Source organism: Suricata suricatta, chromosome 15 (genome assembly GCF_006229205.1).
Source record: "Suricata suricatta isolate VVHF042 chromosome 15, meerkat_22Aug2017_6uvM2_HiC, whole genome shotgun sequence".
Taxonomy (NCBI): Eukaryota; Metazoa; Chordata; class Mammalia; order Carnivora; family Herpestidae; genus Suricata; species Suricata suricatta.
Genome location: NC_043714.1, coordinates 59,394,796 through 59,419,723, shown reverse-complemented (window position 1 = coordinate 59,419,723; position 24,928 = coordinate 59,394,796). Strand labels below are relative to the sequence as shown.

General features: G+C 41.8%; 1 protein-coding gene and 1 long non-coding RNA gene across 8 annotated transcripts in view; one reads left to right on the top strand and one right to left on the bottom strand.

Moving 5' to 3' along the window:
- ENPP2 (ectonucleotide pyrophosphatase/phosphodiesterase 2) overlaps positions 1 to 24,928 on the top strand; it is a 105,577-nt gene that overhangs the window by 5,600 nt on the left and 75,049 nt on the right. For 3 of the 7 annotated variants that reach the window (XM_029923363.1, XM_029923364.1, XM_029923362.1), the window contains exon 1: positions 24,620 to 24,732. The exons of 1 other annotated variant lie outside the window; for it this stretch is intronic. In XM_029923363.1, coding sequence (XP_029779223.1) covers positions 24,700 to 24,732 — 33 coding nt within the window. In that variant the 5' untranslated portion in view covers positions 24,620 to 24,699. Of the gene's footprint in view, positions 1 to 24,619; positions 24,733 to 24,928 lie in introns of those variants that run through there. 3 more of the 7 variants (XM_029923367.1, XM_029923366.1, XM_029923365.1) reach the window with 2 other exon arrangements.
- LOC115278896 lies at positions 9,366 to 11,648 on the bottom strand. The gene is made up of 2 exons (XR_003903104.1): positions 11,537 to 11,648; positions 9,366 to 9,671 (listed from the first exon to the last, which is right to left on the bottom strand). It is a non-coding gene; the product is annotated as an uncharacterized LOC115278896 (long non-coding RNA).

The following is a 24,928-nucleotide window of genomic DNA, read 5'->3' as shown; positions in this document are numbered from 1 at the left end:
CAAGGGACTGAAAGAGGGGGTGCACAGGGCTGAGGGGAGGAGAGAGAGGAGGCAGAGTGGTGGTAGGGGCTAGAACGAGAGCCATAATTGATCCTCAGGGGACTAGGGAATCGTTGAAGACTGTGAGCAGGGCAGGATCCCAATCAGTTTTGGAAAGATCATTCTGGCTGCTGAATGGACAATGAGTTGAGGGGTGGTTGATGAGGGAGGTGTTGTGGTAATATGAACAAGAGGAGATGGTGGCCCGGACCCCAATGGGAGCAGGGAAAGGACAAGAGTGGAACAACTCAAAAGCGAACTAGGAGATAGCAAATAGTGACCCACTGTGAGAATGCTGTAGGGAGGGTGGCGGCAGGACATTTCAGGTGCAATGGGAAAGGCCTAGAAGGCTAGGATGCCTGTCTTTACATCTTTCACTCTCATGTGGAAGAGAGATTAGCACTGTGTTTGTCTCTCTGAGATGGCAGAGATGGGCCGAAGGGGTGGGAGAGTCAGGGAGAAAAATTTCAGCTCAATACAAGGAGCCGTTTTCTTTTTCTTTCTTTCTTTCTTTCTTTCTTTCTTTCTTTCTTTCTTTCTTTCTTTCTTTCTTTCTTTCTTTCTTTCTTTCTCTCTTTCTCTCTTTCTCTCTTTCTCTCTCTCTCTCTCTCTCTCTCTCTCTCTCTTTCTTTCTTTCTTTCTTTCTTTCTTTCTTTCTTTCTTTCCTTCCCCGCTCCCTCCTTCTCTCTCTCTTTCTATTCTTCCTTTTTCCTTTCTATTCTTTCTATTCTTTCTTTCTTTCTTAGTCTTTCTCTCTTTCTTTCTTTTTCTCTCTTCTTTCTTTCTTTCAGTTTATTTATTTCGAGAGGGAGAGAGAAAGAGAGAGAGGCAGGGGCAGAGAGAGAGAGAGAGAGAGAGAGAGAGAGAGAGAGAGAATCCCAAGCAGGCTCCACATTGTCAGCGTAGAGCCCCATGTGGGGCTCAAACCCATGAGCTGCGGGATCATGACCTGAACCAAAATCAAAAGTCAAACGCTTACTTGACTGAGCCACCACGGTGCCCACAAGGAGGAATTTTCTAACAGAGCTGTTCCAAGGCCATGAGCATTTTGTCATGGAGATATTTGAACAGAAACAAACACTTTGTAACTATTCTTGGCCAAGTTGGAGAGGCAGGAATAGAGGTGGCCTGGTTGGACAGGCACTGACATTTGCTTCCAACACCAAGATTCCAGGATTCTGTGTATGAAGACCTCAGCCTGGCCCGTGTGATCCACGCCTCTGCAGGGCAGCCCTGGGGCCTGCTTTGCCTGAACCATCCTGCTGCCTACTGTCTCCTGGTAGTTATTTAGAGTCCCCACTTTCACTCCTGAAGGGCTTTAGTTTGAACAATAAATTTTCTGACACTTCATGCCCCTAACTTAATATTCCTGCCTGGTCCCCTGGCATCCTGCTAGAAACCCTAGGAACTACTCACACTGAACTATTTGTTACTTTCAGAGGAGACTCAGCGTTTTTGCTGCCTGTTTGTTTACTTATGACCTTTCTAATGTCAGAAACACCCCTCCTCTGTCCAACCTATTTATTTCATCAAGAATATACTTTTTCATCAAGGCCTAACCTAAATTACATTCTGAGTTTTCATCAAGCCTTCCTTTAGCATCATAGGTTGCCTTACAGTGTTGCGTGTGTGCTTATTTTTTAAACTTATTTAATCTCCTTCATTTACCTCCTAGAAATCCAGTACTAAGCTGTGAAACGTACAGTGACCCTGAATGGTATGAATGGTGCTATGTCTAAGGCAAGAACCTTTCAGAAGGAAATTTCTATTTATTAAAAAAAGTCATATTTTCATTGTGTAAGTGATGCATGCATTTTGTAGAATAAAGTTAAATAAGGAAAATATCAAAAAGAAATGAAAAATTGTCCACATCTCAGTACCTGGAGATATCCTATTAACACACGGGTGAATATCCTTCTTTTTTTTTTAATGTTTTATTTATTTTTGATACAGAGAGAGACAGAGCATGAGAGGGGGAGGGGCAAAGAGAGAAGGAGACACAGAATCTGAAGCAGGCTCCAGGCTCTGAGCTAGCTGTCAGCCCAGAGCCCGACGCGGGGCTTGAACTCACAAACGTGAGATCTGACCTGAGCCGAAGTCAGAGGCATAACCGACTGAGCCACCCAGGTGCCCCTGAATATCCTTCTTTAGGCTTATGCACGTGTAGATTTACAATCAGAATCATGGGGCGCCTGGGTGGCTCAGTCGAGTAAGCGTCCGACTCTTGGTTTCAGCTCAGGTCATGATCTCGCAGCAGGTGTGTTCAAGCCCCACAACGGGCTCCACGCTATCAGTGTGGAGGCTGCTTGTGATTCTTTCTCTCTCTCCCTCTCTCTCTTTGGCCCTCCCCTGCTTGTACTTCTCAAAATAAGTAAATGAATGAATGAGTAAATAAATAAATAAATAACCTAAAACAATAAAATCAGAATCATGCAAATCCTTCTATAACCTGTTTTTCCCTTAACAACATACCAAGAACGTTACCTGCCATCGATGTATTTTTCAAAAACATGATCTCAGTGGGTGTATTGCGTCCCATTTTGCTGCCTCATTACTTGTCTAACAAACTCCTCTTGGTGAACATCAGGCTGTGTCCAGTTTTTTGATGGTACAAATAATATTATGATTCCCCCCAGAGACACATGCCCAGGCATCCATATATCTCTTCTGTAGGAGACATTTATAATTTCCAAAATGACAAGACAGTTCATGACAAACACAGGAGTTGCTAAGAAAGGATGAGTTTAAAAAGTCTAACTTTACTTTAAAAGCTTTATTCCTATCCTATATTATATAGATGTATTTATAAGATTTTTTATTTATATGGGTGGATATACTTAATAGCTTTTATTTTTTTTGAAATTGAATGAAGGCATCTGATTTGGAAATGTGTCAACAATAGGTAAGCTTGATAAAGAACTGAGATGTAGCCAATGAATACATTTTTTTTAAAGAATTCAGTTTGAAATATACAAATTTTAGCATCTCTAGGAGTATCAGTGTGACAAAATTTTATTCCCAAGCTTAATATGAGGACAAATGATGACATGTATATTACAAGATAAAGATAATTTTCTAAAAGAAAGACACTGCCTAATGTTTCAGTGTCTAGAGAAGGTATGTGGCCATGACCTTAGATCCTTATTCTGAAGTAAATAATTTATCATCTTTGACACTCTGCAAGTAGATAGGTCTCCATTGTAAAGTGAAATGTTTTCATCTGGAAGCAGGCATTGGTTGGGAAACACTGTGAATAGTTTGGTGACCTTTTAACAAAGTAAATGAAAGATGTTGTCATGGGTTGGATTATGTCCTTCCCTCGCCTCCCCCTCCCCCAGTTGAAGTTCTAACCTTGAATACCTCAGAATATGACCTTATTTGGAGGTAAGGTTCATATTAGTCTGGACAAAATCAATAAGAGATGTATACATAAACATATCTAGTATGTATCTTCTTTTGATAAACTCTATCTCTGTCTCTCCATCATCTATATAGAAAGAGTTATTCTAGGAATCGGTTCATATGATTATGGAGGCTGAGAAGTCCAATGATCTGTTGTCCAAAAGCTAGAGAATCAGGAAAACTGGTGGTGTAATTTAGTTTGAGTTCAAAGAATGAGGAACTGATGGTATAAGTCCCAGTCTAAGTCCAAAGGTGTGAGAAACAGGAGTGTAGATATGTGAGGGCAGAAGAAGATGAATGTCCCAGCTCAAGCTCAAAGAGCAAATTTGCCCTTCCTCCGCCTTTTTCTATTCAGGACCTGTGTATTGGGTGGTGCATTGGTGAGGGTGATCTTCTCTACTCAACTGATCCAAATGCTAATCTCTTTCAGAAACACCCTCACAGAGAGACCCAGAAATGTTTTACTAACTATTGGGGCATCCCTTAGCTCAATCAAATTGGCACATAAAACTAACTATCTGCAGGGTCTGCACAGAGGTAATCAAAGTAAAGTGAGGTCATCAGGGTGTGTCCTAATCCAATATGACTGGTGTCCTTATAAAAAGGGAAAATTTGACACAGAGACATTCACAGAGGGGAGATGATGGGAAGAAACACAGGGAGACTATGGACATCTACAAAGCCAAGAAGGGAGACGTGGAACAGAGCCCACCCTCACAGCCCTCAGAGGGAACCAACCCTGCCAACATCTTGACTTTGGACTTCAGCCTCTAGCACTGCGAGTCAGTAAATTTGTGTGACTTAAGCCATTCAGTATGTGATACTTTGTTATGGCTTTCTACAGACTTAGATTAATACAGATGTCATGAGAGCTTAATTCCCCTAGCATGGCTTCAGCTGGTAGCACTCAGGACATTATTTTGCTCTTCAGTCACCGGAGAGTCTGCTGTTCTTCATAGGAATGATAGATGACAGTGTCTTGCTGTTTTCAGTTAGCAAAGCATTTCCATATCCATGATCTCCTCTGATCCTGACCAAAGCATAAGAGATGATAATTCTTATGTCTCTGTTTTAGGGATAGGAATGGGAGGTTGAGGGATATTCAAGATTACACAGTTTGGAAGTGGTAGGGATGAAACTCAAACATGGACCTTTCAATACTAAATACTATATTATTAATGAAAACACAGTGCCTTTCACCTTCATGGACATGTCAGATATCATCTTTTATCTTTAAAGTTTGAAAAGACATGGGCTGTAGCATGCTAAGCCACATCTCTCTCTCTCTCTCTCTTCTCTCTCTTTCTAAATCCCCTGAGAAAGATTTTATAATCCTACTTGTTGGGAGATATCTGATGCCTGAAGACACCAACTCTTCCCACATCTTCATTATCAAATATTTATCAGGAATTTAGGCGCCTGTGTTTATGTGCGTAAAATATTTCTTCTCCACTCAAAAGCTTTGTCTACTGCCAGACTGGGCTCTCTTAGTACACAGTTTGATTTGACAAATCCAATTGCAAAACTTCAGACGTGTTGGACATAATTGGGTTTTTCCATCATTAATACTGCTCAGATATTAATTCAACATAGTGACATGAGGGGCACCTCACAGTTTCCAGAAGCTGCTTGACTTTAATCAGCAGGAACAAATGCAAGATTATTGCACTTTTTCCTTGGGTGACCTGAGTTTGTTCTTGGCACTTGGGAGGGTAGAGCACTGGTTGTCTTATAAGTATTTCAGTGGCTTCTACCCAGGGGACTTATTAGTTTTGAACCTTGGGGATAATTCCATAAGAATGTAATTCTTTTCCTCACTGAAGGAACAAAATGTTGCTTGTGTTGGGTTATTCTTGCTATGCGATAAAACCAGTGGTTTCCAAATTGCAGAATCATAGAGGCCTATAGGTAGTTTGTCAGATTTAGGAAAAATCAGACAAGCAAAACAAGACAGACAACAACAATAACAACAAGAACAACAGAAAACCTCAGGATTCCTCAGTTACATTTCCATTTCAAATAAGCAACACATTCTTTTTAGTTTAAATATGTTGGAAATAATGAAAACACTAAAAATCTATTGTCTCTAGAAGTCTTTCCTATATAGTAATATTAGGGGTAGAGTGTTGGTAATTTCTCAATATTTCAGAAGAGTTTATGAAATTATACATTTACCCAAGTAAGGCCTCAGAGGTTCCAGACAATGTTAAATTTACTTGATTTTGGGGTTTTTTGGACCCAACTTGAAAGCACTAGTCATCTCATCCTGAAACCATAATTATACTATACTATCTTTTTTGATGACTTTTTGTATTCTAGGGATCATGCAAAGCACATACATTATCTCATGTAATCTTCAAAACCAGAGGTTGGCAAACTATAGCCTGCAGGCCAAATCTGGTGGCTGCCTGTTTATAATAAAGTTTTATTGGAACACAGCCACCCCCATTTGTTTCCGCAGCATCGGTATGTGCTTTTGCACTGCAATAGCAAGTTGAATAGTTATGATAGTGATCACTGCATGGCCTGCAAGACCTAAAGTATTTATGATCTGACCCTTTACAGAAACAGTTTGCCTCCACCTGCTCAAAACCATCCTAGGATAGAGTTCCTGTTATTCTCATTTGTAGAATGAGGAAAAGTGAAGGCCTAAAGAGGTTAAAGAACTGGCCATGGTCTCACAGTTTTTAGGAGGCCAGTGCCTTATCCGTGAGACACCTGGGGCCTCTCACAGCTCTTAAGATTCAAACCAAGGTCTGATGAATTCCAAAACTTCTGTTCTTCCAGGTGGTCTGGAGAGCTGATTGTAGATTGCATTTGTCCTAAATGGGCTTAGCAGTGGGAAACTGATTTGTGACATCTTATTTAATACCTTGCATCTCAAAGACAAGGCAGACCTGGTGGGTAAGTGTCTACATGCTCAGGCTCTGGAGCTGCCTATATTTAAGCCCCAGGTCTACCACTGAAATTCTCTGTACCTCAGTTTCTGCCTCCATCAATTACAGATGACAACAGTACCTATGCATGAGTGTTACTCAAGTTCAATGAGTTGATGAAGAATACATGACATGTAGTCCACAAGACATTTGTCACTTATTATTATATATTTTTTTAATGTTTGCTTTTGAGAAACAGAGAGACAGAGAATGAGCAGGGGACTGGCAGAGAGACAGGGAGACATAGAATTCAATGCAAGTGCAAGGCTCTGAACTGTCGGCACAGAGCCGGACATGGGGTTTGAGCTCATGAATTGTGAAATCGTGACCTAAGTCGAAGTTGGACACTTAACTGACTGATCCACCCAGATGCCCCTGTTATTTTTATTTCAAATAACTATTCTCTTAAAGTAGGGGTTTAAAAAGAGTTTGGCCAAGTTGAGATCATCTGCCGTGGCTAGTTGACAGGACACCTCAACGAGGAAACCTACAGAGCATGGCGGCCTCTGCTTGTTTGAGAACAGCTAAGAAAGATGCTCTTCCTGCTTTTCTGTGAGAGATGTCTTTGGCCTGACTATGGGTTTTAGTCCCTGGCTGGCCATGTTTGCCATGGGAAGGCATGTTGTGAGATGTTACAGGATGTTCATGCAGTGCTCGCTGGATCCTAAACCCCTTATTACTATTACCCTTGATTATTTATAGTCTTGACATCCACTCCCCGTGGCTCTAAATTGACTAAAAATGTCATCAGGCTGCCAGAGAATGACCTTGCTAAATAACACAAGGCAAGCAATTTTCCTAAGAAACACCTCAATCTATAATTTGATCCTTAGGCAAAAACAAGGAAAAAAAGTTTTTCCCAGTATTCCTCACCCTCCAAAGCAACTTTTGTGTATGGAATCACTAGGAACAAAATCCGCATGTAGAACGCAATAAGCGTGTGAGAATAGCCTTGATCTTTTGAGGGGATTAAGGGATAAAGTTATTTCCTGAGAGGGATGGGAGCGGAAGGCTTGAAAAGTCTAGAAAAAATTTTGACATTGTATACAAACACTTCAATGGTTAGTCAACGTGAAGTAACTAGACACAGCCAAGACTCCTAGAGGCTTTTTTCAAGTGAAGCGACATAAGTGTGCATGAGCATCAGCAGCAGCATCTGCAATATTCCCGGCATTTCTTGGGTGCCTGGGCACAGGGACACGAAATGGCATTAGTTTTCTAGGGTGGAGGCTTAGCACTCCTCTAGGATCCAGAGAATTCTTGAGAACTCTGGCTTTGGGGGCCAGACTGGGGAGAAATGGAAGGAGAAGGGCCAAGCCAGCCCTGCTGCCATTTCACAGGAAAGGAAAGCTGTAAGACACTTGCCTAATCCTTTTCCTCCTCTGAGTTCTCCGCACTTCCCTTACAATTTCCTTCCTCTTTCTTCACTATCCTCTTCCTTTGTTAATATCTTCAGCCAATATTAATTAACTGTCCCTGTGTGCCAGGCACTGTGCTAGGCTCTGGACCTAAGAAGGAAGGGGCATAGACTCACTAATATTGTGGAGCTTACAGTCCAGTGGGAGAGGCACACATGCCAAGAATTTGGGTAAGAATTCCAAGACAAATAGGTGGGGGAGAGAAAGGGAATAACAAGATGATTGGGGAGCAGCATGGTCGAGGGCTCTCTGGGCTGAGAACTGAAGGTCAAAGGAGAGCAGAGAAGTTTGATGAGTTAGTTTCCAAACCCATCCAGCTAGTGAGTGGCCGCACTGCAATTTGAACCTAGGTTTGCGTGAGTCTAAACCCTATCTACTTTGCCCTAAAACTTAACCCAAGAGAATTATACTTGCTTTCACAATGTTTCTGTTTAGTTGTATTGTACTCCCACGAAGCAACCTGAATAATACGAAGGGAAATCATTCATCCATTCACCCCATCTGATCATCTACTATGGGTCAGCCACAATGTGCACATAAGTGCGCAGTGCAGCTGTGAGCGTCGTTGCCGGGGAGTGCTGAGGAAAGCATTGTTGGGCTGGAGTTGACGTGATACAGCCTGTCGGCAAGCCCTTCAGATTCATCACAATACCCCCTTTACTCCATAGGATCGACCCTCATTAACATGCAGGCCATGTGCATCCCACTTGCTTATTCCTTTCATTCCTAGACAAACACCAGTCTAATAAAGAGGCAAACAAGTCTGTGCAGGACACAAGTCCGCCTGGGAATGCAGGTATTTCTGAGAGATTAGGCTGAGGCTAGCAGGTTGCCATGTACCGTGACCTCTGGATGTCTCTTGGCACTGGAGGGGTCAAGGGTAATATTGCCCGCAATGCTAATTACACAGTGAGACTCACTGCCAAGTGAGGCGGAGAGGTCTGAAAATTAGAGTGCATGGCCATCTTGCTTTCTGTCGGGGGCATGGTCTGCATGCAGAAAATTCAACACTCTCTGTGCCAGATGCTGTAGAACTTGCAGGAGATGCTAGAGATGTGGTGCCAGTCCTCAAGAAACTTTCAGTTCAGTGAGAAGAATTTCAGGTGGAACAAATGTGACAGAGGGGGCAAGGTGTGGTGGAAAGATCAGGGACTTCGAAGTGTTCAGACTGGGTTTCATCCTGTCCCCATCACATACTGTGTAGCTGTGAGCAAATTGTTTCATCTTTCTGGGTCTTGGTTCTTCACTCCTAAAATAGGATTCTTTCCTTCATGCGATTGTCTAACTGCCTTCATAGATGGTGATTATTATAATTGTTGTTATATTTACTATTGTCATTATGAGCCTATGGCAGATACTTGTTTAACACTGGATGACTTTTGGCAAATTATCCAAACTTTTCATCTGTAAAATAGGATAATCCTAATGACTTTATTTGTGTGGGTCAAGGGCCACTGCATTCTCTACTCGTTCCCACCATACTGTTTTATTCTTTATTCATTACTTTTATCACTACTTGACATAGTTGTATGTTTTATGGCTTTTTCATGCAACAAAATGTAAGTAGGCATTTGGGTTATTTTGTTTATTGCCAGTGTCTTTTCTGCCAACAACAGTATTTGCTGCATACATGGGTGAATGAGCAAGTTCATGTTAGATGTTTGGCCAGTGGTTGACTCCCAGTAGGGGTTACCGTGCTCGGTGCCATTATTATGATTAGGCTGTGTTGTGCGCAGTCCGAGGAACCGATACAGAAAAGTCGCTCCCAGCTCCGTCAGGCGGCGATCTTTGTCCTTAGCACTGGCATCTTACCAACTGTGTTATAGTTGGTTAAAACAACTGGGTCATTGTCAATAGTAAGGTCACGTGAGATTAACTGCAAAAATAAGAGAGAATTTTTGTCAATTCTCAGGACGAAGGGGAAACAACAGCAGAAAGGGAGAGAAGACTGGGAAAAAAAGAGAAAACAGCATCTTTTGCAAAATGCTTTGTTACCTGAGGCCCTAGGCTACAAGGCTGTGACCAAGATTAGCCAGCCATAAACCCAGAAGGCATACACCACTGGCTGCATCAGATGACACGAACAAAATACATGGTATAATGGCTGTAAGCTGCAGTTGGTGTGAACATGAGAAACAGTCCTTTACGGAGTCCGTTATTTATCTGAGCTCTTTAAAAAAAAAACTTTTTTAATGTTTATTTATATTGAGAGAGAGCGAGCATAAGCATGGGAGGGACAGAGAGAGAGGGTGACACAGAACTGGAAGCAGCTTCAGGCTCTGAGCTGTCAGCACAGAGTCCAACATAGGGCTCGAACGCACAAACATGAGATCATGACCTGAGCCGAAGTCTGACACTTAACGGGCTGAGCACCCAGGTACCCCTCTTTATCTGAACTCTTAAAGGCATTAGAGAAGAACCATTCAAATGCCTTCCAAATGTGAGCTTGGAGGGATTTTTGTAATAAACCAAATGTATGGTAGCACAGTAGACTATGACAAGAAGTACTTAGAAGCTAGACTTTGGTTAGGCAGGCCTAGTTTGAATGGATTTGCATCTACTTGGGCAAGTTACTTAAACTTCTTGAGCCTCTGTCAAAAAGAGAAACCAATTTGTACTTTGGAAGACTGTGGAGATGATTTCTGGACAATGTCTGGCAAATTCTATGTGCTCAGTAGATGGTCGCTGTTATTATTTACAATCAGTACTACAAGGACTATTTTACTTAATCCCCACAACAACTCAGTGAGGAAGGTGCTGGGTTTACTCCCATTTTACATGTCTGGAAGCAGAGGTCCGGAGAGATTTCCAAATTCAGGCCACACAGCCAGTGAGCCTCTGAGCCATGACTCCAACCAAACCCAACAGCCCAGGATTTTATTAATTAATAAGTTGTACAACATCTCTCATTAGAGCAACAGGAATTTAGGGGGACAATATAAGGTCCAGGACTTCTGCATTCTCTTCTTGCATAATACCCTAGTGGCAAGCTGAGGTCATTTGTGTTTCAACTTTGCAGTGGTTCTCTGTTTACAAAGGATTCTAAGAGACCTGAAAGGCTAGGAGAGGCCGTATGAGCTTGTCTTATGCCTGTCTTTTAGATCTACCCAGAGAAGATTGCTTCTTCTCTTGCTTAAATCCATCAAATGATTTTGTGAAAGGCGTTTCTCCTTTTCTTAGCCTAGCCTTGACCACTGTTCTCTTTCATTGGTGTATTAAATTCCACATGCCAGTCCTATGCCTACCTATACCCGTCTATAACTATATGTACATTTCCTTCAGGAGATGAGATAGTAAGAACAAAGTGTGCATGAGGATCCTTCCCTTCCCTTTTTATTTTTTCAGAAAAAAATACAAGTGAATTTTGTATATTTAATTTGAGTAGCTCTCTGGTGGTCATTACAGAGAGAAAACTCAGCCACCAAAGAGAGTTTTAGGAAGAGAGGAAAATAATAGGAGCTTAGAGTTGGAAAGGACCTAAAATGTATAGCCAATCTTCCTCTAAATTTCCATATTTTCCATAATTCCTGACCTCATCCACCCAGGCTTTTCTTCAATAGTAACTATGAGTTCATTTTTGGTAAGAGAACTCTGGCAGCACTGATTGCTAGAATGTTCCTCTTATTAGGAGATGAAACATGCTTCTCTGTAACTTCTAGTTTTGCCCGAGGAAGTTCACAAAATAAAGCTCATATGTCTTGGACTGCTCTTAGGATATTTGAGAAAGACAACCACACCCACCTTCTTCCATCCTGTATGCAACGCACCCAAGCTGCATAGTCTTCAACCATTGGCCATTGGGGAGCTCATTAAATAGCCATTCTCTAAATATCAGTCCAGTGAGCCTTTGGAAACAAATTGGACCATGTCACTGCCTGACTGAAATCCCCCCAGTCACTTCTCATCACACCCAAAATGAAACGCACAGGCTCCACTGTGACCTGTGAGGTCCTGCACTACCCAGCGCCTGATAGCCTCTTTGAGATCATCTAGGATTGTTCCCCAACTCCACTCTACCCACGCAGGCCTCCCTGAACATACCTGGCTGCTCCTACAAATTAGGCTCTCATTTGCTAGTCCTTTCCTCACTTTATCCAGATTTTTGTTCAGATGTCATCTCTGCAGAAAAACATTCATGGCCACCCAATTGAAAATAGCTACTGCCATTACTCTCTGTTCTCTTGCTCGGCTTTGTTTTCCTTATCATTTATCAAGTATCTGGCATTATTATTACATTTTTTCTCCCACTGGACTGTGGGATTTTGAGTCAGAGGATTTGCTCTGTTCACTTTGCATCCCTAATGCCTGATGGCGTACGAGGTGCCCAATAAAAATTTGTTGATTAAGGGGCACCTGTGTGGCCCAGTCAGTTAAGTGTCCGACTTCGGCTCAGGTCACGACTTCATGGTTTGTGGATTCCAGCCCCGCATCCGGCTCTGTGCTGACAGCTCAGAACCTGGAGCCTGCTTTAGATTCTGTGTCTTCCTCTCTCTCTACCCATCCCCCACTCATACTCTGTTTCTGTCTCAATAATAAACATAAAAAATAAAAAAAAAACATTTGTTGATTACATAAGCAAATGAATGAATGAATGAATGAATGAATGAATGGATTGGGTAACATGGACTCCTTATCATCCCGGTCATGCCTTTCTCAATGCCGTGTAGTTTTGGTGACTTACTAAAACAAGACATCCAAAGGGAACGCCATCCAGACGGGAGTCCAGGCTGTGCCACCTGAGCTTTTCTCTCCTGGGTTGGACAGTAATTGATTACTAAAGGGACCCAAGATATAATGAGGTCACTTAGAGTTGTGGTCAATCACGGACTTCTATAGAACTTGTGGGTAACAAAACTCCCAGCTTTCTTTTACAAAAACTGTTACCAGAGAAACAGCTAACGGGGCAGGAGGATGGATCTTGTCTCAGTTCTGCTGTTTAAATAGCATGTGCAGAGAGACCACTTCAAGATATAACTGCCAGAATATATAAACTGTATCCATAACACAGTCTACAAAAAAATCTGCATGACAATTGGGTTCCCTGGTAGTGGACTAGAGCAGAGATTGAATTAGCTTATCCTCAATATCGCTCACACATACCCACTGCTTACCTCTATGACTTAACAGAGTGTTTAACATACTTCCACATCTCCCAGTTAAAATATGCTTTTTATCTCAGTAGCCTTGACATCAAGTGGTACTCGGCACAGAGTAAGCTTTTGATAACCATTAGCTTATGTTGTAGTGAATGTTCACTAAATCTGCCTTGAATCAATATTATATGAATTTGTAAAATTCTGGTTTCTGAATGTCAGACAATTGTCGATTGTCAAGCATTGTCTCTGATCTCCTAGGAACCTTGAAATGACATGGCCATGAGGCTCACAGTTTGGGTCAGTCACTTCCTCATTACCAACCTGGTTTTTTTTTGTTGTTGTGAGAATTAGGTCAGCCTAGAATAGAAGCTAATCTGTGGCTTCTAGTATGTTCTGAATTAGGAAACATTATCCAGTATTAAGACTTATCATTTATCAGATTCTCTACTTTTCATAGACTCATGTTTTTTTCAGCAAAGAGTTAATATTCCCATTCCTTTTAGGTCTTGCCAGTTTATAACACCCTTTAGGAAATCATGGAGAAAAGAAAACTCCTCCATTTCAGAGGTGCTTGAACTTGGACAGGTTGCCTGATATAGTTGAGCTTGTTTTCTCACATATTGACAATGATAATGGTGTGAAAGCTGTTAAGAAGATTAAATAGGGCCATATATGTATATATAAATGTCTCTAGTATGTTGTCTGGCAAGGAGCAGGGACTTAGGAAATACTAGCTGCCACTTATGGGAGTGCCTGCTCCTTCCAGGTGTGTTACCATTCATCCATACTGGCTTTCCCCTCTCCCTCCATCCTGTCCTGAACTCTCTTATCTCCCAGTCAGAGAGGTACGTTAGCCTCGTGACTTACCTATGAGCAGCCTTTCGGTTTTACTGATTGCAGAGCAGAGAGCGAGCGAGCCTTCGTTCTTCTCATAGGGCTTCTTTTTTTTTTTTCTTTTTTTTTAAAGAACTGTTCTTCAAAGGCAAGACATTAACAAGATTAGAGTATAATTGACATATAACACGATATTAGTTTCAGGTGTCCAACAGAATGATTCTATATTTGTATGTATTGCAAAATGATCACCACAAGAATTTAGTTAACAACTGTAGCCATACATAACCACAGAATTCTTTTTCTTATGATGAGAACTTTTAAAGATCTCCCCTTTTAGTGACTTTTGAATATGCAATACAGTATTATTCATTTTAGTCACCATGACCTGTACATTACATCTCCATGGCTTATTTATTTTGTAACTAGAAGTTTGTATCTTTTGACCCCCTTCTCCCATTTTGCCCCTTCTTCACCCCCCTCACCCCCAGCCTCTGGGTCTATGAGATTTTTTCAAGATTCCACCAATTAAGTGAGTTCACTCCGTGTTTGTCTTTTCTGTCTGACTTATTTCACTGAGTGTAATGTCCTCAGTGCCCATCTATGTTGTTCCTAGACATTGTTCTTAAATTCCCACAATTGTCCCATGAACTCTGATTACAGGTTGTTGCCATTAAGATTCAAGTCCCTGGAGATCTGTAGGTGAGAACTGGGTTGTCACTTTATTTTAAAGTAAAATGAAACAGGAAACCTGATTAAAGTCCTATGGCAGAAGCCCCGAAGGACTCTGAAAGAGATCCTCCTATATTTAGGAAGGTAAAAGATTTCATCACACCGAGACTGGCTAAAATAGGTCCACACCACCACTCAAATGCTTTGGTCCCTGTTAATTGTAAGGTTTGGAGGGTAACTGAGGTGACTCTGTACACAGCTCAGAAGGAACTGACCTGAGAGCTGAAGGTCAGGGTTAATGTTCCTTTCCTGTGGGTCCAGAAACTTTGGAATTTGCTTCACTGCAGGGATAATCTCACTAGCTCTCTCTTTCTTTTTAAGCAGTGTTTTTGGAAATGTAATTCATAAACCATTAAAAACCCACCCTTTTAAACTACGTGTCAGTGGCAATGAGAAAGAATGAAATCTGGCCATTTGTAGGAAAGTGGATGGACCTCGAGGGTGTCTTGCTAAGCGAAATAAGTCAGGCAGAGAAGGACAGATACCATATGTTTGCACTCATAGGTCTAACAGGAGAACAGGAGAAACCTAATGGAGAACCAGGGGGAGGGGAAGAGGGAAAGAGAGTTGGGGAGAGAGAGGGATGCAAAACTTGAGAGACTACTGAATACTGAGAACGAACTGAGGGTGGAAGGGGGAGGGGGGAAAAGAGGTGGTGGTGATGGAGGAGGGCACTTGTGGGGAAGAGCACTGGGTGTTGTATGGAAACCAATTGGACAATAAACTATTAAAAAATAAATAAACTACATGTCAGTGGTTTTTATTACCTTCATGGAGATGTGCAGACACGACCATAACTTTAACATTTTCTTCACCCCCCAAACAAGACTTCATACCCACAGCCGTCACTGCCACATCACCTGACAGCCACTAATCTACCTTCTTTCTCTTTGGATTTTCCTATTCTAGATGTTTCCTAGAAATTAAATCCTACAATATGTAGCCTTCATGTCTGGCTTTTTTCCCTTGATTTTTTTCAAGGTCCCTGTTGTAACATATGTCAGGACTTTATTCCTTTTTATTGCTGACTAATATTTCATTGTACTGATATACTTCCTTTTATCCATTCATCAGGTAACCACTGTGCTGTGAACATTGGTGTACAAGGTTCCATGTGGGCATATGTTTTCATTTCTCCAGGATATACCTATGAGTGGAATTGCTGGGTCATATGATAACTCTATGCCAAACTCTTTTCCAAAGTGGCTGCACTTTTATGATCTTACCAGTAATGGATGAGGATTTGCATCCTTTCTGGCGCTTGTTATTGTCTGTTTTTAATTTTAGCCATCCTAGTGGGTGTGAAGTGGTATTCCGTTGTCATTTTAATCACATTTCCCTAATGACTAATCTTTTCATGTATTTATTGTCCAATTATGTATCTCCTTTCTCAAAATGCCTACTCTAATCCATTAAAAAACGTGGGTTATGTGTCTTTTTACTGCTGAGTTGTAAGAGCCCTTTATGTATTCTGTATACTGTGCCCTTGTCAGATACTGATTTGCAAATACTTCCTTGCATGGTGTGGACTACCTTTTTGACAATAACGTCATTTAATCTGTGAATGCGGGTGTCTTCCCATTTATTTAGATCTTTCATAATGTAGCTCACTGACATTCTCTAGTTTTCAGTGCACAAATCTAATACTTCTTTGTTAAATTCTTCATAGTAGTTTAGACTTTTTGATCTCATTGTAAGTGCAATTGTTTCCTTAATTTCATTTTCGATTGTCCATTGCTAGTGTATAGAAATACAACTGATTTTTAAAAATATTTAGCTTGTGTTGTGCAGACTTCTTGAATTTATTTATTTGAATAGTTTTCCTTCAAGTTTTTATTTAAACTCTAGTTAGTTAGCATATATGGTAAAATTAGTTTCAGGTGTATAATTTAGTGATTCCTCACTTACATAAAATACCCAGTGCTCATCTAATAGTTTTAAAAATAGGTTCATTAAGATTTCTATATACAAGTTTATGTCTTCTATTTGGATAGCTACACTTGATACTTGTTCCTTTCCAACTGGAATGCCTCTTCTTTATTTTCTTGCCTAATTGCCCTGCCCAGAAGTGCGGGTTGAAAAGAAGTGGTGAGAGAAGACATCCTTGTCTTGCTCTGGATCTTAGGGGGAAGGCATTTTGTCTTTCACCATTAAGTTAGCTGTAAGTTTTTCATAGAAGTCTTTTGTCAGGCAGAGGAAATTCCCTTCTGTTCCTAGTTGGTTGCATGTCACTAGCTCCTGTTTGCTCACAAGGGGAATCACAGAAGTAGCAGTTTTGCTTCCTCTCCAAGAGGGTACCATTGTGCCACGAAGCACGTGATGATGCCATTCCAGTAGCAAGCATAAACTTCCTTGTAGGTTTGTGTTTGTGTTCAGACAAATTTCTTGAGTCAAAGCTCAAATTTTTGGGGCTTTCCAGTCCAAATAGAGGGTCTTTGTTATTATAGTTTGAACCTGTGCCTTCAAGACTGTCCCCAGAGTCACCCCACCCTTTGCCAAATAAGTGCTGCTCTTTTTCTCTTGAGGTTATTAGAGAGAATGTGACAAGGGTGGTTTGTAACATCTCGAACTTTAATCTACATATAGTCTACGTATAGTCTCTCTAAAAGTAAAGGAATTTTCCTAGAGCCTATGTCACTACTAAACACCTATTAGGTGATAAGTTCTTTGCTGAATGCTGAGAACACCATCACAGATGTAGTCTTTAGCCTCCTGTATATGATAATGGCTAATACTTATACATTTTCTGAGTTTCACGCACTGAGCTACTTGCTCAACATGCATTATATCAGTTGATCTTCATATCAACCTTGTGTTATAAGAACTTGTATTATTTTTGTTAATAATCCATAGCTTTGAGGAAGGCTATGAATTGACTCAAATTTGGATGAGCTCCATGTAAAGAGGAGGACTTCAGAGCTGAGCAACACCATGAGGAGGCTAGAAATTAGGTTGGATTCCTTAGAGGAAGAGCTTGACTGGAGTGAGGGTTTCTGTCACTTGTCAATGAAAGATTTGGCCTGGGAGTAGTTTGGGTCAGATTTGGGCATGTATGTATGTATGTATCTGAATACTACAGCAAAAGGTTGGATTTAGAAAAGTGTGTAGGGGCACCTGGCTGCCTCAGTTGGAAGAGCACATGGCTCTTGGTCTCAGGGTCATGAGTTGGAGCCCCACGTAGAGTGTAGAGATTACTTAAATAAATAAATACTTAAAAAAAGTATTTAAATGGTGGAATTAACTTAGTTATTGTTTTTGTTTATTTTCACAAATTGCACTCCTTAAATGTCCAGGTTTCTGAAAAAGTACTGTAGGGCAAAGGGGAGGTGGCTGGTTGGACAGGATCTTGGCTCCCCACTCTCTACTTAAAGTAGAGCGGACCCACATTTAGATGTTGGTATTCATTTTGAGATTTTATTTGAAAATAAGGTTTGGCTGCTTAAAAAAGTGTTACAAATCACTGCATTAGCCCAATACTTCTGCTTGACAGATGAGGAAACATGAGCTTGAAGTGACAGAGCTAGTAGTTAGTAAGGGAGCAAGAATTGAAGTTCCAATTTAAATTTCTTGATACCAAGTACTTTCTTCAACTAACGTTGTCTGCCTGTTATATCCCAGGGAAGATGCATGGCTCTGTGAAGTACAAGGATGACTGACCCCTGCCTTCAAGGAGATCACAAGGGACAGAGAGCCCTAAAAAGGGATTGATAGACAATATGGGAGCAGAGTGGAGGAGCCCATTGCTCTGCACAGGAGAGACAAAATCGGGAGGTGGGGGGCTTCACAGAGGAGTGACACCTGACCTGAACCTTCACAAATATGGTGGAGTTTGCCAGGTAGAGTAGGTGGAGTAGGGCATTCTAGGCCAAAGCAACAACATATGTTAAAGAATGGATGTGGGAGAGAACACAACTTAATCAAGGAACAACAAATATTTCTCTAATTAAAAAATTTACCATTTGCTAAGCATTCTTCTGTGCCAGGCATTGTGCTAGGCAATTTACATGGATTATTCCATGTAATACTCTTAAGATTCTTAGGAGCTGGATACAGATGAGAAAACTGAGTCTTAGGAGGGAGAAGTAATTCGCCTAAGGGTCATGTAAGGTCTCACAGTTAAACAGTAGTGCAGCTGGGATTTGAATCCAGGCAACTTGATTTTGGATTTAGAATCCTGTTTGCCTTGCCAAAGGGTTTGGATTTTATGCTTTAAGTCAGTGGTTCTCAAACCTGCAGCCGAATTGCCTGATGGGCTTGTTAACACAGATTCTGGGCTCTACCCAGCCTGCCCCCAAGGTTTCCGGTTCCATAGATCCAAGGTAGAACCTAAGGATTTGCATTTTTAGCAAGTTTCCAGGTGATTCTGACCCTGGTAGCCCCGGGATCATCCCTGGAGAACTGCTGTGATAGGGAACCACTGAAGGTTTTGAGATTGAGAGGAACATCATCAGATTTGGATCAAATGCAGGGCTCCCTGGGCAATGAATGGGAATGAATTAAGAGAGGACTCAATGAAAAACTGTTTGAAGGGGGCAGAGGGTGCAAACAGGAAGGGCGGTTCTGAGATTTACTGCTCATGTGTGTCCCATAGGATGAGGATGAACATATTCCCACAGAAATGATTTAGATACTGAGAAGGCTCGGCGAGCTCTGACAGAGGACGGCCATAACTGTACTAACAGACAAGGGCCTGCAGACACGGTGTCTGCTCAGAAACAAGAGATGGAAGGGTTGCAGCCGGTTTCCAGGAGAAGAGAAGTTGGAAGGCGACCTGGTTGGGTAGCTGCATTCTGCATGTGTCGGGTTGAGGCCCTCGTGTGGCGTAATAGAGGGACGTCATCATGCCATACTGGGAAGAGGACTAAGCTGGCTTGGGAGGCCTGGGTCCTCAGACCTGGCTCCATCACGTACTCTCCCCTTTTGGAAATGTCGTATCTTCATTAAGCCTCCATTTCTTCCTCTGCAAGTGGAACTGACACATGTGAGACCCTGGAAGGCAAGGGTGGTGAAACTCTTTTCTAAGTTTTTTTTTAATGTTTTATTTTATTTTTGAGAGAGAGAGAGCATGGGAGAGAGTGTGCGCAAGCAGGGGAGGGGCAGAGAGAGAGGGAGACACAGAATCTGAAGCAGGCTCCAGGCTCTGAGCTGTCAGCACAGAGCCCGACACGGGGGTCGATCCGGCAAACTGTGAGATCATGACCTGAGCTGAAGTTGGATGCTTAATCAACTGTGCCACCCAGGCACCCCTGAAACTCTTTTTTATAGTGTCACACCCACCCATCTGGGGCGAGTATCACGCAGTGCACAGGACAAAGTGGACTTACACATGAACACAGGAGGCTCACACACACCCTGGTGAGCCATCTCACCAAACTGTTGCAGCCTTCTTCTGCTCGCCTGGAAATTTAGCCTGCAGCTCTCAGAGTAGCTGAAAAGAAGTAGACAAACTGACTTTTAAGTTTTTAAATGTTGCACTATAAGCTAGAGTTAGCAACAAAGGTGAGTTATTTCTAGGCAGTAATTCCTTTTAAAACTCAATTATAAATAAATGTACTTTCAGTGTTTAAAGTCCAAAGCAACTTTAAATCAGCTGCCTTAAGTGATTTTTAAAACTACTGACCTGTTTTAAAGCTATTAGCCGTACCCCCATATTTCAACTAAGGCTAGAATATTAGCAAGTGCATACCTATCTCCATGTCTTTTTTATGATCCAATTAAAACTTAAGCAGTGACTTAGTACTGAGTACTGTATGTCATCATAATCCAGTTGCATATTCATTAGCTCAGGAGTCACACTTCCTACGCTCCCACCCCTGAACCCGTGTACCCAGTTCCTTACTGGGTCTTCTCCCCGGCTGTCCCAGTTTTCTCCCTCTCCACCACCATGGCCCTCTGGGTGCCCCACACAAACTGGCCCCTACCAATTCCATGGCTCATTTCACGCCATGCCCACTTTTGCTCTTGCTGCCCTAGTCAGACCAGTTGTCTTTTCATATCATGGGTGTGCTGTGCCTCCACCCCACACGGGACCTTTGCACATCCTGTTCGCTCTGCCTGGCATCTTCTCTCTGCTCTTTCTTATCCAGTTACTCCCACCTACTTTGCACATCCCAGTTCAACTGCTCCTCCACAAAGTCGTCCATGACCCTCCTGACTAGATCAATCCAGAGTTATACGTTTTCATAGCAATGCTTCCCTCTCTACCTTTCTATGCATGAACAGTTGGAATTTCACATTTATTTCTATTTCTTTTGATTCATATGGAGGGCAGGGGGCTATGTTTGGTTCAGCTCCCCATATAGTACTCGTGCCCAGAACAGTGCTTGGTCCACAGTAGGAGCTATTGAATATTTGCGCAATGAAATGAATATTCTTAGAAGATAGAGATTGTTCTGGTATGGGGCCTTAAACTTAGATTCCACTGGGAATAAATGTCATGCATAGAAATTCACGATATAAATTATAGTTCTTGAAAGATGTGCCAGTGTTGATTTCAGCTTTCAATTGTGTAATAACTAACAACACAGGTCCTGTTTGCATTTGAACAGATATCTGCTCTCTGTTTCTCCACTGGAAAACCTCCTGGGACCAAAGATTACCCATAAAACGTTGCATCTGTGGTTTAGAATCTTAAGTGGTATCTACTTTATACAATCCACAGCCTCGAATTACGGAGCAGTTGAGCCAGCTTGTTCTTCCATTAGCCATCATATTTTTTTGCTCCATTTAGATTGGTAAACCCCCTTCGCAAAGACTGCTGTCTTGTTTTTATTCTGAATTTTCTAATAGCCAGCAACCACAGCAGAATCAAAAAACAAGACTTACCTCAAAGAGTTTTAAAATGAAATAGGGAGAAGACCTGTGGGTGCTATTTTCTTATTTGCTTAGTGTATATGCTAAGTGATACTACTGACCATCAGGTGGTCAGAAATTGTCTAACACCAACGTCCTAGAGGTATTCTGGGAATGGTGTTAAGTCAAGTCGAGACACCATTATGCAGTTAATGCTGCATAATGAGAAATGGGATATAGATAAAGTTTGAATCAGTTCTCGAACATGTCATAATTACTGCAGGAGGCAAAAATGACAACCTTCAATTATCTATCTTTCAAATCGCACTATGAACCTCAAAGCCCTCTTACCTTAATCAGGGCTTGGGAACAAGGATTCACAGAACCATTTCATGAAAAGATAGACTGTGCGTTAGTATAAATGCAACCACTGTAGCGCAATTAAGCAAGGCGCACACTGCTGCTGGTGCCACCAGCAAAGTAAATAAAATTCTGGTCTGCTGCTTACAGTTTGGAGGTGATTCCCATGGAGGAACAGCCATGATTTGTCATTAAGAGATATAGACTTTTAATGTCCAATTAATGGCGAATGCTCTTACTCATATATGAAAATTACATTAGCATTAGACCAAGCAACTCAACATTCAGGGTATAAACAAATGGACTCAGAGTAATTTATTCCAGGGCTCTGTTGCTCTAAATATGCTCCGTACGTTACTTGCATCAGAATAACCTATTGTGCCAATTCTTGTCTGACTTCCTAGTTTCCTCATTTCTTCTACCTCCCCCCTAGACCTCCTGAATCCAAATCTTGGGCAAGTAGACCATAAGCACGGATGTTTCCGACAGGCTGCTGAGGCGATCCTTATGCCCAAGAAAGCTTTAGAACCACAGAATGATTTCTGGGGCCTAAGACTGTTGCCAGATTTGTTATAGTTCTGGATTTCCTTCTGCCAGGGGGCAGTGTTCTCTGAAATGGAAGTTATTATGGAAGTTAATTTTAGTCTTCTCGTAAACTTTCTTGTTTACAGACCCCACTCCAGGTGACATTGTTCCAAAATCTGAAACAGCAGATCAGATGGACCTTCTCAGTTCGGTTTCGTTTACAGAAAGTTTTGAATGATATTCCAATCATTTAGCTGAATTTCTAGACCTATGGTATGCATTCTCAGATTTTTTGGATTTTTCAGTTTTAGATAATGAAGGATAATTGTATTTTGTAGCTGAGTTGAGGCCCGTGGTAGAGACTTTGGCCATCCGCCTGACAGTTAATTTCTGGTGATGTCTTGTAGTAAGATTCAATTTAACTAGGGTTAGATGGTGTGTGTGTGTGTGTGTGGGTGCGTGCATGGGCGCACGCGCGTGCACGTGTACACACATGCATGCGCTTATGTATGACTTGTGGATATGTGTTTTTTAATGAGTTCCGTGTGCACAATGACCTGAAGACAAAGTTCCTTGACCAAACAGTTGCCGGAGAGAATGCCTGTGCTCAATCCTCTAAGATAATTGGTAACAAGTGCTGTACAGGAGCCAGTTATGGATTGACTATTGCACTGAAGCCCTTTTTCCCCTGCACGGCTATGCTGCACGTCAAAAAAAATTAATGGATGATGTTCAGCTTCTGAGTCTATTTTTTTTCTTCAAGGAGAGCCTTCATTATCCTCACGCTGGGTTTCTACACTGCAGTGTCAGACAGAATCTAAAGTTGTTGGTAAGGGCTAGGGAGATTAGAGGAGGGCAGGCAGGTTTTGGGGGGAATGTTTGGAACACCGTGGCAAACAACACAAGGCCTCTGCCTTGATTTTCCTTTTCAGTTTATAGTTTTCTGCTATAAAAGCAAGAGTCCATCTTGAACTTGAACATCAATAGTAGAAAAATCTTACATGCGGTTAACATCTTCATGAGCCTTGCTAAATACCCAACTCCAAATCATTTCAATGTGGCACACAAACTAAAGTGAGGGACTTCTCTAGGAAAATCCATAAGCCTCCCATCTCCGCAAGAGTGCAAAACTAAAAGGATTTTTAGAAAGGCAACTTCAAGTTGGCAGTGTGTTTTCTTTTTCTCAATTAGCTGTTACTGAATTCTAGAATATATAATGAAAGCCAGGCCTCCTGTGTAATCCTCAGTGCAAGCTTCTGTGCTATCATGTTTTATTTGAGCAGAGCCGCTGCTGCGTTAGTAATCTGGTGGTGGTAAGTGCTGTATTTATTTACATAGGCACATGTGCTCCGCGACACTGATGGTCCCCAGGCCTGGTGCGAGGAAAACCAAAGGCAAGCCTTCTTTCCTCATTTTGAATCTTAAAAACGTATACTATTTAAATAACTTTCAGATTGAGAGACCTCAAGTTTTTTTTAAGACGTCTCTCGGTTGCCAAATGCTTAGTAAAGAAGGTTGAACATCGTTATTAATAGCAGCTTGAAAGGACACCATGCTTGGTGACTGGATGACACTAGAGCTGGGATATCATCGGGGAAACGATGTTGTTTAAAGCTAAATTCTGGCTGGATTGAGATTTCCTTGCTAAATTCGATCACTAATAAAGCTGCCCCATCCAACCCTTCCCTCCTGCCCCTCCCCCCCAACCAAGCTGACAGGTTTTTTTTTTTTTTTTTTTTTTCAGGGAAGAAGAGCCAGGCTGAAATTATTTTGTCCTTCCTCCCAGGGCAGAAGGACTCTCTGCTGCTTAGCTGGCAATTCAGTCTTTTGATAAAAGTTAACTTCTCTAAACTCTAACAACCACATGGGGGAACATAGTGCTATCTCTTGTGTTCGTTACAGTCCTGGGAGGTTTCGTCGTGAGAAATATTAGAGTCGTCGGGAGTGGCTGAGAATGTGGCAGCAGGGACAGGGTCATTTAAACTGCCAGAAAAAATAAATACATGGGAAGGTCATTAGGTTTATAAATTATAGAACTTTCCTTGTTTGAAAAAAATTAAGTCGTGAGGTGGACTGCATTGAATAACTACATTGTAAACCTTCAAAACTTAAAGCTGGTGGAAACCCTTTTACGGCTCTGTTTCATTTTTATCGGATCAAATGCATTTGGTTTCTTTTTTAAAAACCATGTTTTTGTGAGGGAAGGAAAATGAACATGCACTGCTATTGGCCACAGCAACATAAGAAACCCTCATGTTACCAAAGGAAACCACATGAAAGTGTGTGTGTGTGTGTGTGTGTGTGTGTGTGTCTGTGTGTGTTGGAGGCGGGACCCATAAGGGGGCGGGGAGAAGGAGAGGGATGTTTCAAGCCTCTTAGGCTCGGAGCTGCCATTTGTGAACCAATCGTGATGAAATCAAGCTGCCGACAAATCAGAGGAGGCTGTCAACCTCCCAGGTGGGATTGCTTGTAGTGAATAGGCTGAACTCAGAGCCCCAAAAAGCAGTGCATTCAGTGTGGGCAAACGAGAACACGCTGCACAAGGCTTCCCAAGAAGCCTCTGCCATGGCAAGCAGGAGCCCGGTACAGTCCTGCCAGGTAGGAGAGCGATAGCATCCCGGGGAAGGACCTGATGCTTAAAGTCCGTTCCTGATTTGTGATTTTGCTTCTTCTTTGAAAAATCAAGACAGCACTTTACAGGGCATTTTGGAAGGTGTAGGACTGGGTGGTGGTGTTGAAGTGCTTTCATTTGCCTTCTTATCATTTGATTCATTGGTTTGACACCTCCATCTCC